We start from the raw sequence: 15,335 nt of genomic DNA on the forward strand, positions 1-15,335 counted from the left end.
ATAGGAGGCAGTGAATGGACTTCAGTTTTATGGACAAATATGCTGACTTGTGAGTGAACCAAGTCAGTCGTAGATGGAATGAACACTCTGTAATTCCTTTCCAACATTATATTATTTATTATTTTAAACCAGCCATCAATTTAAAATCCCAGGGCAGTTTATAGTAAATCAGCTAAAACAAAAAAATTCAGGTTTACAACCATAAAAAGCAAAGAGTTAAGTTAATATTGATGAACAGCAATGCAGCTTTGTTAAAATAACAATACAAACCTCAGTGGTCTTTATAATAACCCTGACCTGAGCAATTATTTTCAAAAGCCGAGGTGAAAAGGTAGTCTTTACTTGACACCCAAGGCCCTATAGTGAAGGGGTCATGTTAACCAACAGAGTTATCTAAGGATATCAGTATTTAGAAAGTTCCCTTGAAACTTTATTATCTGCTCAAGAGGAAGTGAGCTGTCATTTAAAATCAAGAATTGTAACTTCTAAGCAAATCCAGAGATTGTGGTTTATCACAAACTGATTATTTAAACTCAACAGTTTCATAACCCACAGTTTAGAGTGTGCTTGTTTTGAAACTAGACTAGAGTTTGTGATATACCACACCATTGTTTCACATGGCGTAGCAAGTAGTCTGTGAAACTGAAACTAAATGCTTGTGAAATCCCTCTGCCTGTGCAGAGGAAAGTGTGTGAGCCTAAAACTTCACTTGGGCTTCCAGATCATGCACATAGCACTAAACCTTGGTCTAGAATTATGTTTGAACACAGCCACTCCACATCACAACTGTTGAGTCTCACTAGTGTCCTATTCAGATAAAGGTGTACCCCCGGCTAGAACATAACCAGCGTTCCTGTGGCTTCATGTTGCACAGGAAGATCAGTAGTGGCAGGCAAGCCAACATTCAGGGTCCTTGATATTCTTGAATCTCTTAAAATGCTTCCAAGGAACTCTGGTGTTCTCCAGAACACATTTATTAAATCCTCTGACTTTGCAGAATGGAGAGAAGGCAAAACGAATGGGTACCTGTTGGTTTTGTAACAAAGCGGTTTCCAAATTTCTTGATGTGTTTTACGTTTTGGGGATAAAGCAACCTAGAATTATATACTTAAATCACGGGATATCCTAGTTGAAATCAGTTCCTTCCAGTTTGCTTCAAAATCTGACAGGGCGTTCAGTTTCATTTTTATTTTGTAAGTTTATATCCTACTCAGCTATGTTAAAAAAAGAATTCCAGGGTTGTTTACAATACAGTGATAAAATTATAAAACAGTTGAAATCTAAAAGAGCAATATTAACACAGTTTCCATAAAAGATTAAAAAGCCTGGTGTCCAGAAGACATTAAGGGAGACAACAAGAAGGTCGTCTCTTGCCATCAGTAAGTTTCAGTCAAATACACAAGCGACAAAGGCCTCTCGCTCACGCTCCCTACCAATGATACTGGAGGCATACTGTTTTCAGAAAAGTTGCTCTCCAGTTTGGCTCTGTGTTTGCTTGGGTAGTTATATTGGTGAGAAGTTTGGAAACCAGCTTGTTAACAGATCTGATTTGTTCTCATTGGCTTTGTTTTCTGTTCATTCTGCTGGATGCGGCCTACCGTCTAGAATTAGAAGCATTTCTGGAATAGCCTTGGGATCCACAGTAAATAGCAGTACCAGGCAAAAGTTTGCTGTCTGTGAAAAGTGGTTTCCCTTGAAATGATCTGATCTGGAAAGGATCCATCCTTCGGATCAACTGTGCCACTTTCCTTCTGTCCCTGCGACTTACCATGCTGCTGATGCAGCAGTCCAAACCATTAACAGCAGCAGCAGCAGCAGCAGCAACAACAACAACAACAACAACAAATTTATTATTTATACCCCGCCCATCTGACTGGGCTCAGCTACTCTGGGCGGCTCCCAACAGAAATTAAAAACACGATAAAACACCAAACATTAAAAACTTCCCTAAAACAGGTGGCTGCTCTTGGAGCAAGCATAAAAACCTCAAGGAACAATATCTCCCTGTTTTCCTGGTTGACTTGTTCTACTTCCAGTTTTCTTTGGGTGGGGCCGGGGATTTCCCTTGAAGTCTATTTTGATGCATTCTTTCGATGTCTCCCTGTGTTTCTGTGCAGTTATGGATGTGCAAGCATTCGAAAGGTTACTTGGGCCCTGCATGGACATTATGAAGAGGAATATAACCCATTACGAAGAGCAGCTGGTAGCGTTGTTTGGTTCTAGCTTGGACCTGACCCATCCAGGCAACTAGGCACAGAGTACCTTAGTGCCTTCTCAGTTCAAGACACAGAAAAGTCTCCTATTAGCAACAGCGCAGCACCACACAAATGAAAGAAGGACACTATGGGACAGTGGCTGTTGGTGTCTTCTTGGGCATTTTTTTAGAAACCTACATAGGTCTCAGCACAGCTGGACAGGTCGAGGTTTGCTCCAGGCCTCTGCTTTGCTGCTGCTGAAATTTCATTATTAGACCTAGCTTACTGCTGAGTCTCTTAATCCTCCTTTCACTTTGCTTGATTCAGAATGGCATGTCTCTCCAACAATTCAAGTGCCTGATATGAAAGATGTGGAGCCCTCTTATTTGTTCTTGTTTAAAAAAAAATCATTGCGAGAGAAAACTTTGTAATTGTGATTTGGACTAGCAGGTGGCTCTTCCTTCTTTCAGGGACAGCTACCTCCTTACAGTATCTTCCTTTTGACGTTTCCTCCCCCCGACAGAGTATCAATCTGCTTTTAATACAGATGTTGTACTTGGATTTGAAATAGTTGATAATGTCAAGGGCATGGGAAGATTTCGGAGCTAGCGAGTTCTGAGGTTTCCCTGCCATCTGCTGCAAATAGCAGGTACTGCAGCTTCTAAGGCTTCTGGGTCCAAGGGTGGACCTACTCCAGCCGATGAATAATGAAGCAAAATACTGAATTCTGAGCAGTATCTAGCAGAAAATGGAATTAGGGTTTTTTTTTATATTTTTAGACTACAGTGAATTTGAATATTAGGTCAAGGGATCCAGTGGCCAGAAGTGTTGCAACAATATTGTCCTCCAAAAGTTGACCTGTTTTCTTGATTAAGACTTAATCTTTGGTCTGATGGGAAACAGAAGTGCGTAACCCAAGTTCCTGTTTGTGGGGATTCTTTACACACTTCAATTTTGCATGGCACTGCCCTGTGCAGAATCAGTTTTAATGCTCTTTTTTAAAGGAGGGTTGTTGTTTTTTGTAACTTATATTTCTGTACTTAAGGGGCTCCCTTCTACTGTAATATTTTACAGCATTCTTTAACAAAATTAGGTATATACTTTCCAGTTGCCAAGTCTGTTTGCGAAATCTTTTTTGGAAACTTACTTCAAACGAGAATGATTTCTTTTCTTTTTTTTAAAGAAAGAAACCTAAAATGAAAAAAATCTCATTCCCTGAACAATTGATGTTGTGGCTGGAGGGATCTTTTGAGCTCAGATTCAGTTAACTACATTTCTCCAAAACACTTCCTAAGTCAGCAGCATTTTTTTTAAAAAGTATCTTCTTTCTATCTTACTGCTTACTTAAAATAATTAGCAACATCCAGTGATGTTCACCACCTGTGCGATGAAAATCTGCTTGCACACTAGAACTTGGGATTTTCTCTTCTCCCTCTTTTTATCCCTTGTGCACTCCCCCCAAAAATCTGCTCTGGCAATTCCCCCAACCCTCCGGAGCAGATTTTGGGAGAGAGGAAGGAAAAGCCCTGTTTCTTCTGGGGCCTCCTGCTCTCACTATATTTGATCTTGGCCAAAAATTTGGATTAAGTGTTATCCAAGTATTATATCTACAGCCATTAGATTTTAAAACAATTCTCTTTATTGCATTAGAAAGAACATTCTTAAGGAAAAAGTTTTGGAACCTGTAAGTAGTCATTTTGCTTTGACTATTTCATTATCAGTGTTTCTCAGTGTGTTATAAACATGACTATTTTGGAGAGAGATTTTCACTAATTATGGATTTGCAATGATAGATTAAAACCTTTTACTCATTGTGGCCCAGCCATTTAAACCTGAAATAATTCCACCATTCATAATTCCTCCTTGGCAATGCCACAGATCTAAACCACAAATTAGCTCATAGTAGCCATTTCCCAATTTGTCTCATTTTTATGTTTTTACATTAGCAATTTAAGACATAATTTTTAATACGTTGTTGAATCAGGGAATGATACTGTACTAGCTTGAAGGCAAAAGGACTTTTTTAATGTAATGAAAGCCAATGGAAAAGACGTCCAAGCTCTGGTGATTGTATCCTGCGTTTCTTCCCCCAACACCTCCATTTCAGCTCTGCGTTCTCTGCTTGTAGGAGACAGGTTTGCTACAAAAGCCCAGAAGAAAAATATGCTTCATTCATCTTAAGATTTTACACCAAAGATATTGTTTTTCATTGTAGGATTTTCAGTGTGTAAACTTCTTTTAGGTTGTGGATCTAATTAAGGGGATTGGTTGAAAAAGGTCACTGCGGAGCCTTTGTAAGCTGAGTTGAGCAGGTATGCATTCAAGCCATTCTCAAGTTTTCCTTAAGATTTTGTCAAATTTCAGGTGAGCCAAATTCCTTCTAGACCCACAGTTCCAGCCAGTAGAGGCCTCCCCTTCTTATGCTGAGCACTTATTCACTGGAACCCTGCAGGCGTATGTCTTTGTCCTATATAACATTGCTTTATAGTTCTTAACACGTTACTCAAAATGGCACCTTCTCAACCTGGCCAAGCTGAAGTTCTGGGGTTCTGTTTTTTAGAGTTTTGTAGAGGATTCTGCTGCATTAGAAAGAAAAGACAGGGAAGGGAAATGGCTTTACAGGAAGTAGAGTGGGTGAGGGCCAGACTAGCTATACTGATCTATAGACTACCTGCTGAAAATTATTTTCTATACTTTACTGAAAGCAGGCAAGTTGAAGGGCTCAAATGCACAATCCCAAAATTGGACGTTCCTTTTTGTGCAAAACTGATTTATCTCCGTGTGTTTATGGATGGTGGACTGGTCATATGACTCACTATCAAGAGCCACAGTTTTCTGGTGTTCCTGTGATAAGTTGTGTGGGAATTCCAGCTGAACATTCAAGGAGGACAGTCTTCTTTCTTTGGCTGGATTTAAACGCAAGTCCAGTTTGTAGCCGTGTGGATTGCTCCTCGCACTGAAGACATCAACATTACTTTTAAAATGAGCCATTTTTTATATGTCTGAGTGGTAATGATTTGGCTCTTTGTAAAATGATGTATTGTGAAATACTTAGAGTGAAAGATACTTGGACGAATCATGTTGACACCTACTATTTCCCCTTCATGCCTCCGTCCCCAGTCTCCCTGGAGTCTAGCAATATTGACCGAGAGTGGTTCAGCTCCCATTTTTTGATCACTGCTTTACCATAGCTGCATTAACTCCTTATGACATTTGAACGTATTTTAAGAATTTTGTTTCTGCTTCTGGTATTGCTCTTTATCAAGGAGGGAAAGAAATCTGCGAATAGTTTGCGTATGATCACTGGTGATGTCTAGCTTTAATAAGAGAACTCAGCAGCAAAGTGACCAATGAGAGTGATGTCTCTTCATATGGTCCTTTTTTAAAACAACAACACCAACCACACAGCTTTCTGCTTGTCATTTTTGAGGCTGGTAGGAAGAGCTTACAGTGTCCCTGTGTTATACTTCTGTTAATGTCACAGCACAAATCTCACCAAATGTATGTAAGAAATGAAATGTTGATATGTGAAGTGCAGGTTTGCAGAGGAGAAAAGGTAACCCCCTTTAAATGCCATTTTCTTTTCAGTTGTTATTGACATGTATTTGTATACTAGTCTTGCCAAAAATACAACTTTTCTGGGTCTGGCCCCCCCGATATATTTTGTTGTGAGTACTGCTGGTGAAGTCAAGTGTGTTCCAGTTGCTCAACCACATGATTCATTTGAAGAGGCCTTCTCTCTGTGTGGTTTCTCCCTGTACAGGCTGTAGGACTATGTTGCGCCTTGATCACCCAGGAAGCAGAAAACGGTCCCTAATCTCTTAGGCACGTGGCACAAATTTTCTGAGCCTATCTAAATCTTAAACCATGTGCTATGAATGCTTTTCTCCGGTCACAAAGGTAATTTCAATTTTGCTTAATAATGCTACCTCAAGGCTCCAAGTGCTGTAAATGTGTCTTGCCTGTGAGAATTCCACAAACTGGTTATGATAAGTTCTGTTGCATTAAGTATGTGGGATGTTCTCTTGGGTTTTTTAAATCTGTTGGGGAGGGGCCTGTTTTAACTCATTTTTACAGCTAATATTTGATTATTTTTTTGTCCTTGTTTTGTTTTCAAAAAGTGTGGGCAGATTTGCAGAGGGATCAGTTCTTGCACTATAGTATTGCCCAAGGTGGGGGAGAGTACACCCGCCATATGAGATGCTGGTGGCAATCTGATCTGGGGTTTGACTACACTTCCGACTAATAAAACCTGACATGCCATGTCCAGCCTTCCTGATTACCTTCTTGTGTGTCTTCATCTGCTTTTCAAACTTCAGCGAACGTGATCCTTACCCATGCTTCCAAATTAAAAGAGACAATTCAGCTTGAGCCATGTGCAGTACTGAATACAGGCAATACTGAAAGGTCATGGCTGCTTGGGGCAATAAGTCTTGAGGGGAGAGGAAGGACCGTTGCGTAGTGGAAGCAGGCATGCTTTGCATGCAGAGAAGGTCCCTAGTCAAATTCTTGGCATCTCCAGGTTAAAAAGTCTCAGGTGGCAGGTGCTAGGAAAGACCTTTCAGTCTGATATACACTGGGCCAGTGGCGTAGCGTGGGTTGTCAGCACCCTAACCCTAACCCGTGGATTTGCGCCCCCTAACCCGTGGATTTGCGCCCCCTAACCCTAACCCCCAGATGTTGCGCCCGGTGCGGCCGGCCCCCCCTGCACCCCCCACGCTACGCCACTGCACTGGGCAGTCATTGCCAGACAGAGTACATACTTCTGGGTTGGATGGACCAGCAGCCCTCCTGAGATCACTTGGATTGCAGGTCAGAAACAGGTGCTCAAATGCTCTTGTATGTCACACTCCTTGCAAACGGGAATCTAGCAGACAGGAAAAGCTGCATGGGCGGGGAATAAACAAAATAATAATAATAATAATAATAATAATTATTATTATTATTATTATTATTATTATTATTATTATTATTATAGTGGTGCCTCGCAAGACGAAATTAATCCGTTCCACGAGTCTCTTCGTCTAGCGGTTTTTTCGTCTTGGGAAGCAACCCTATTAGCGGATTAGCGCTATTAGCGGTTTAGCGGCTATTAAAGGCTTAGCGGCTATTAAAGGCTTAGCGGATTAGCAGCTAAAAGGCTATTAGCGGCTTAGAAAAAGGGGGGGGAGCGGAAAAAAAATCGGAACACTTGCAAGACGTTTTCGTCTTGCAAAGCAAGCCCATAGGGAAAATCGTCTTGCGAAGCAGCTCAAAAACGGAAAACCCTTTCATCTAGCGGGTTTTCCGTCTTGCGAGGCATTCGTCTTGCGGGGCACCACTGTATTATTATTTCTAGCCCTCACAGTCACAGAGACGCTTTCAAAAGTCAGTCTTGCACTACTCTCAACTTAGGTTGAACACCTGGCTTACTAACTCAGTTGTTCTTCCACAGACCCATTTTTTTACGTGTTACTTTCTCTCTCCAGAATTTGCATTTGGGTTTTTATGCCAGAGGAATCATTAAACTGTGCAGGTGGAATAACTCGTTCAGTGTCTGGCTAATAAATGAAGGTTACAGAACAGCAGATTTTTATTTTAGTTACAAATTTATTTGCAGGAGAAACTGTAGCTATTATAGAGGGTCGATTTATGAATCATAAGGTAATGTCTTACGCCACAATAAAAAAGGCATAAACCTCAGTGCATTAGAATCCACCAGCTGCATGAAATAATATCCTAAGTTGGGTGTAGGTGTGGGTGTGGGTGTTTCTGGTCGTTTGGCTGGCTGGCATCTGTCTGTCTCAAGAGAATGAAGAAGAAAAGTAAGCAGTAACATCAGAGAGGAAAGAAATGCAAAGAATAAAGGTGGTAATAATTACGTTAAAGTTTAATTTTGTTAAAAATTATTATTCACAATTCACAAAGCAACATTAACACAAACACCCTACCATTGGTTAGCTAATTAACACCTTTTGAGGATTAAAGACCATTTCCTTAGGCCACTGGGATGATAGAATTGAAATCTTGATAAATTGTAATTCACCAAATTCACCCTACAATCTTTCTCTGAAGTTCCTTTATTCAAGCATGACCACCTTAAGGTGAGTAACAGTATTCTGTGAGGTTGAAGCATTGTATGAATTTTGCCACAATTTGGACACTTGATTCTAGAGTCCTTGCCTTAAAAAGTTCAAATATTTGCAAACCAGTGGAAGATACCATTGTTCTTATTTGTTTAAAATTTTTCAGTCCCACCTTCCCACTACAATAAGTCCTGAAAGCAGTTGGTGACAGAGGAAAGCAGACTGTCAGAGAAGGATCTGAAATATTTTCCTTGAAGCTTGAATTTGTTTTATTCTGGATTGTTTTATTCGATATTTTATGTAAACCGGTTTGAGATTTGTTCTTTTAAATGCAAAGCAGCATAGAAATGAAATGAACAACAACAACAACAACAGCAATCATCCTACAGGGGCGGGGAATGGCATCTAGACATTGCATTATGACGACTGTAACATAGGTTTACGGTGCCATTAGATTATATACAGTGGTACCTCGGGATGCGAACAGGATTCGATCCGGAGCCCCGTTCGCATCCTGAATGGAACGTAAGATGTGACTGTGCACGCGCGCGCGCCGCGTTTTGCCGCTTCCACGCATGCGCGTGACGTCATTTTGAGCGTCTGCATGAGCGCGAAACCCGGAAGTAACACTCTCCGTTACTTCTGGTTTGCCACGGAGTGCAACCCAAAAGCGCTCAACCTGAAGCACATTCAACTCGGGGTATGACTGTACAGCAGTCCCTCGGGTTAAGTACTTAATTCGTTCCGGAGGTCTGTTCTAAACCTGAAACTGTTCTTAACCTGAAGCACCACTTTAGCTAATGGGGCCTTCTGCCACCGCGCCGCCGGAGCACGATTTCTGTTCTCATCCTGAAGCAAAGTTCTTAACCTGAGGTACTATTTCTGGCTTAGCAGAGTCTGTAACCTGAAGCGTATGTAACCTGAAGCATATGTAACCCAAGGTACCACTGTATCTGATTTTCTAACACTTTCCCCGTATTTCCACACGGCATTGTTACAACATGAGGTATTCCCTACTTTAGCAAAAAGGCTATTATACAATCTCTGATCTGGCAAGAAATTGGTCTCATTCTTCCTGCAGGTCAAGTTGTAGCATACAGATGGATGTTCTCAGCACCTGTCCTATAGCTGTGGGAAGCCTGTCCCAAAGAGGTGGTTGTGGGGCTTTCTTGTGGCGCTACACTGGTATGGACTGATATGCAGGAGTTAAGCCTATGGTTTTACAGAGCTGTTCTTCTTTTTCACCCCAAGTCTTTTGGAGGCAGTTGGGTTAGCCTAGTTCTGTTACAACCATCCTTGATCAATTCTGGGAGCAATTGTCAGTATGCCGCAGCCAATCAAATTTCCCGTTGAGCAAAATACCGAGGATTCCCCCCCCCCGTTTTTCATGTTTGTATATCCGAAGGTGCAAAATGTTCCAGGCAGCAGGTAATTGGGAATCAGCTTTTCCATTCTCATGACTTTCTTTCCAGGCTGATAAGAGACAAGAAACATTTATTGGCTCTGTAATGTACCCTTTAAAAAAAACCAACCACCATAAAATCGAAGAACAGATGGTTTTGATGGAATTAAGCTATTTTTAGCTCAAGACAAACAGAAAAGCAAAGTATAGGCTGGACTGGCATACACAACTTCCTTCACCCCTGTTTATAAAGCAGCATCAAATTCATTCCAGTCCTATTTGGGCATTTTCCTAAAAATGCTTCTGTTGCACGTCTTGTCTTTCCATTGATGCCTCTGTATCAGAGCTGTCTCTGCATATGAATCTTACACCAGCCACCACCTCTCCTATGCTTGCATTAGATGCTGGAAAGCCAGGAGGAATCAAGTAGCGTTACATAACATGACGTGTTGTTATGCTGTGTGGCAAGAGGAACAGCACAGAAGGGCTGGGGAAGGATACCAACCTATTAACTTCCTCTTGAATATCTGCCTTTGATCCTTGTCCAACATAAGTGCTTTGTGTTGGCGGCCTAAACAATTCATTTGTCGTAGTAAGGAAGAGATATAGTGGAGGTTAGCTTGATAAACAGGAACCCTGAGGTATATTAGATGAATTTCAATTAATGTGTGATCCCTACTAATAGCAGAGGGCAGCAAGCTCAGAGTTGTCATAGCCCTGTAGATGGCAGCCAAATTGTGGAGTGTGTCTATCCTGTAATACTCCCGCTCTTTTCTTTTCCCCACCCAGGCTTCCTTCCTTCCTTTTAGAGCATAAGCACAGGCATTCAGTCACAGAATTATCAAAAACACGTTATGGTACTTCCCCATTAGGTGGGGTCTACAAGAATTGGAGCATAAGTCAAAATGAAGGGGTGTAGGGATAAGCTTATATTTTGTAATTGACCATATTGGAGGGGGCAAACACTGCTATCTATGCAAACTGCTTGTGCACTTAAGCCAGTATTTAACTAAGTGCTACTCAGAAGACCCATTGAAATGAATGAGCAGAACTCGCATTGAATACTACCCATATATTATAGTGCTTGTGGGAATGTTCAGGGTGGCAGGAGAGGATATATTGTTTATTAATATCCTTCCTAACTTGCGCTAGCAAGTTCCTTTACTTAGCAGAATTTACATTCCCCTTCTCACGCACAGCAAAAAACTAGTTGCAAACTCGTGTGAGTTTCTTAAGACAATACACAATTCAATCTGGCCTGTCCACCACAGTCTTATTCATAAGCAATAAAAAGAAAGTTTACTCACGATCAGGCAGAGCACAGTGTGATCCCTGAAGGCAGACTTTAGGCTTAAAGTTACAAACGTATAAAAACACGTTTACCCCATAAGGGAGGTGACCTGAGGGACTGCTTAGCTGGCAGCCAGCAGTTCATTCCAGGAAGTTCGTAGGACGAAAAGAAGATGGAAAAGAGAGTGGCAGCATGCCTTGTCCTTTTACTAGGTCTGGAAAGGTCACACCCACCCACTAGTCACACATGCAAGGAAGGATGCTCCAGGCCAGGAGGAACAGGAAGTTTTGACTGGCTGGACCAAGCATTCCCTTGCATGTCCACTCTAGGAAAACAAGGAATGTTGTACTTGACTGCTCTCAGTGGATTGCATCCCACAGTGCTGTGGGAGAAATTCAGCATGCTGCCAGTTAGAACAGTCCCATGGGCATAGTCAAGGCGGCAGCTGCCCCCCAAAATCAAGTCAATAAACAAAAAAACAACTGACCAATCACATCACAGATAGCTTGGTTCTTCCGCCCCCAACTTAAAGCCTTCTCCCCCCCCCCATAAAGCCTGCCTATGCCCATTAACAGCCCACCCTTTCCTTCCTCATCATGCCAATAGTAGGGGCATGGGAGGTAGAGAGGGAAAGCCTCATTACACTGAGCCTAATAGTAAGTTGCTGTGGGTTAGTAAGTTAGTAAGTAATAGTAAGTTGCTGTGAGCTCCTAGGGGAAGCAATATTTGAACTGAGGACATCTGGGTTTGTAGTTCATAACTTAGCTACTATGTTGTGAAGCTGTGACACCAGCATCACCCATTACTGCTTGCCAGTCACTTTGAATAATTTTCTTTTGATAACCTTTTTAAAGGCCACATTTTAATTTAGTACTGGCTGTGTGTCTCTTTGGGTTGTCTTGGGGAAGATGAAGCATCTAACAAATTTAATAATTAATAATAATTTTAAGCAAATTATAACCATCCCATGGCTTTGCATTCCTATTAACACGAGTAAGGACACTTTACATTGTGTGTGTGTGTGTGTGTGTTGGTTTTTTTGCAACACGACTTACCTGCCTTCACTTTCTGCCCTGAACCAAAAGAAAAACAACATTTTAATGAGTGCTTGCTTCTGTTGGCGGCATATTGCATTAAATGAGTTCAATCATATTTAAACACTAGTTCAGAAGCCTTTGCACCATATATGAATGTTCAAGTGGCATTTTGCAGAAAGCTGCAGTGATTGGTTATTGGTTAGATTGCTTTCTTGATTAAAAGGCTTTTACTGGATTAAATGTGTCATTGATCAAAAGAGTAGATGAAAGAGAAATGATTTGTTTATAATTATAGTACTTGGCACTAAATGGGAGTGTCATTCTAAGCAGGGTTCTTAAGCTCATTTAATTGTGAAAGTGTGACACCTGACATTTTGGAGTTGTTTGCACAGTGACCTAGTTTGCATATCATGATAAGGTTTATTGTGATGTGTCCAACCCTAGTAACCCTTGGGTTCCTCCCTGCTCTTTCTTCTGTGACTGGAACAAGGACTGTAGACGCTTTCACTTTTGGTAAAACACAACTTCCCATTTTATCCAAACTGGGGATCATGAGTTAATGGTTGGTTTAAACAAACCAGCTTCATAACCCAAGGTTTGGAGTTGGCTTGTTTTGAAATCGATCAAAGTAGCATTGATCTACAATTCCAGATTCAGCTGGAACAGGAAGTCATGGTTTACTCAGAGTGAAACTAATAGCTCCTGCGTGCTTCTTCCCAGCCACAAAGGGAGTTGGAAGGGGGAGTGCAGGAATCTAAAGTTCAATTCAGCTGGTGGAAATCAGAATAAACCATGGTTAATTTGATGTGTGAACATGGCTGTGTACACATGGTTGTTTTTCTGTAGTCATGTGTGATTGTGTGTAATTTATTCATGTGTTTTTAAGGGCTTTCTGGGTGATATCCCAGGATCCTGTTGCCATTCCTTCGCCTTGAAGAAAGTTGGGCAGAATGCTGAAACTCTTACATTACAGCATTTTGATTAACTATAGTTAAGAAATACATTGCTCCATTCTCTCCCTCCTCTTCTACTTTCTGGAGCAAATTTTCCCTTCTTTCCCTCTGCCCTCTTTAACAGTGGTTTAACGTTACATCTGCACCAGCTAATGCCAACCAGATTCCCTCTTAACCAGAGTTGATCTCTTTCAAATCCTTGTTAAGATGAGAATGCCAAATTCTGGTTAAGACTGCGAAAGGAAGAAGTTGTCGCCATCTGTCATGGATGCTTTCTTGAGATTCCTGCATTGCAGGGAGTTGTATCAGATGACCTTCAGGGTACCTTTCATCTCTACAGATTCTGTGATTCTACGGTCCTTGATTTGATAAATGCATTCTTAGAACTTTATTTTTCTTACATTAAATGAACAGATTTGTGTTGATTGAATTAAGTCTCAATTAATTCTCATTCATCGTTTTACCAAGTGGGTAACAATTTTCGCTACTTTTATATCTTACCTCTCTTCACATTCTGGTGGCCCTGGAAAATAAATGTTATGCAATGTGAATGGAGGTGATTGTAGAAACCTAAAACACAGCCTGGTTTTACTTAAAGATTCTGCATGCCAGCCGTTCTGCTTGTTTAGCTACTCTAGGACCCAAATTCACAATTAGAGATGGGGCATAATTTGCTTGAAATTGCTGCTTTTCTCCTTGATTTCAGTCATCGTCAGTGTTTGTCTTTCACTTGGCTAAAACTCAACTCTTGGGCTCCCATGTTGATTCTGCAAACTACATTTGACCACACCTCTCCCATACACCCTAAGACTCAACTAGAATCCAGTTTTAGAAATAGGGAGCTTTGCATGCAAAATCGATACACAGTCTTTCAATCCAGCCCTGGAATCTTACTTGGTTTGACAAAAAGAGATGTAGTGTCTTTCAATAACAGAATAAGATGGGCAGGACTGTCACTGATGGCTAGCTTGCGCCTCTCCTACACTACCTAGTACAGTGGTACCTTGGTTTACAAACTTAATCCGTTCCAGAAGTCCATTCTTAAACCAAAGCATTCTTAAACCAAGGCTTGCTTTCCCATAGCAGCGGGGGACTCGGTTTACAAATGGAACACACTCAACAGGAAGCGGAACATGTTCTTATTCCAAGGCAAAGTTCACAAACCAAAACACCTACTTCCGGGTTTGCAGCATTCTTAATCCAAGTTGTTCATAAACTAAGGTGTTCTTAAACCAAGGTACCACTGTAATGTGTCATAAAACAAAAAGTGTGCAGCATTAACAGCAAAGCGTTCATTTTCCTTGCTTCATTTCCCTCTTACTGATAATGTTGCCGCTTGGAAGTGCAGGAATTTTGATTGAACACAATTTGCTCCGCCTGCGTAAGGCAAATAAGCATTGTGTTGTTGAACATGCACTCCTCAGTGTTAACTTACTGTGACAAGCTTTAAAAGAAAGGGTGGGGGAATTGAAGTTGCTACCCCCACACTAGATCAAGCAAAGTGGATCAGGGCAGCTCATTAGATTACCTTGGCTCCCACAGTTAAGGCGAAACAGGACCAATTAATTGTCTTATTCCCCGTTTCCACCCAAAGTCCAAGGATTGATTCATCACACCCTTAAGCGTGATAAGAAGTGCTGCCCATACGAAGCAGTTTTTGTGCAACACTCCCCTGCTTTCTTGAGAAACCACTACTCTCCTCAGTAGCCCTTAGCAAAAATTATTCAGCAAGGTTGTGGTAAGGTAAAAGGGACTCCTGACCATTAAGTCCAGTTGTGGACAACTCGGGGGTTGCGGCGCTCATCTCGCTTTACTGGCCAAGGGAGCCGGCGTACAGCTTCCGGGTCATGTGGCCAGCATGACTAAGCCGCTTCTGGTGAACCAGAGCAGCGCACGGAAACACCATTTACCTTCCCGCCGGAGCGGTACCTATTTATCTACTTGCACCTTGACGTGCTTTCGAACTGCTAGGTTGGCAGAAGCTGGGACTGAGCAACGGGAACTCACACCATCGCGGGGATTCGGACCTCCACCCTTCTAATTGGCAAGCCCTAGGCTCTGTGGTTTAGACCACAGCGCCACCCGCGTCCATGGTTGTGGTACCATACATCATTTCTTGGCTGCTCTGTTGCAAACCCTTTAAGCTCTTGCTGCCAAGCCGCACCAACTCACCTGGGTCACTGGAAGCCCCACAACCCATGGCTGTCTTGAGTGCTCCACTTCCAACCTGACTCTTGGTCCAATGCCTGCTGGCACTGCTGTTTTTATAGTGCTATTTTTTGAGCCGTTTATGATATCTGAAGCTGAGCTTATGAAGGCTTTAAGGATTATTGTTACGGAGAATAGATCTGCATGAAAAGGAAACAGCCCCTTGCCACCAGGAAGGATGATC

At 41.7% G+C, this 15,335-nt stretch overlaps 1 protein-coding gene and 1 long non-coding RNA gene across 3 annotated transcripts in view; one reads left to right on the top strand and one right to left on the bottom strand.

Annotated features, from left to right (window-relative positions):
* PRKAR2A (protein kinase cAMP-dependent type II regulatory subunit alpha) overlaps nucleotides 1-6,458 on the top strand; it is an 85,694-nt gene extending 79,236 nt beyond the window's left edge. The window contains exon 11 of the mRNA XM_081184287.1: nucleotides 2,118-6,458. Coding sequence (XP_081040413.1) covers nucleotides 2,118-2,251 — 134 coding nt within the window. The 3' untranslated portion in view covers nucleotides 2,252-6,458. The remainder of the gene's footprint in view (nucleotides 1-2,117) is intronic.
* A 2,469-nt stretch (nucleotides 6,459-8,927) lies between these two features.
* LOC308581740 lies at nucleotides 8,928-13,470 on the bottom strand. 2 transcript variants are annotated; one of them, XR_014005233.1, is made up of 4 exons: nucleotides 13,445-13,470; nucleotides 12,009-12,026; nucleotides 10,168-10,233; nucleotides 8,928-9,733 (listed from the first exon to the last, which is right to left on the bottom strand). It is a non-coding gene; the product is annotated as an uncharacterized lncRNA (long non-coding RNA). The 2 variants fall into 2 exon arrangements; XR_014005234.1 differs by having other exon boundaries at nucleotides 8,928-10,233.
* Nucleotides 13,471-15,335: the final 1,865 nt, after the last annotated feature.

This window comes from Podarcis bocagei (assembly GCF_964188305.1).
Source record: "Podarcis bocagei genome assembly, chromosome: 2".
Taxonomy (NCBI): Eukaryota; Metazoa; Chordata; class Lepidosauria; order Squamata; family Lacertidae; genus Podarcis; species Podarcis bocagei.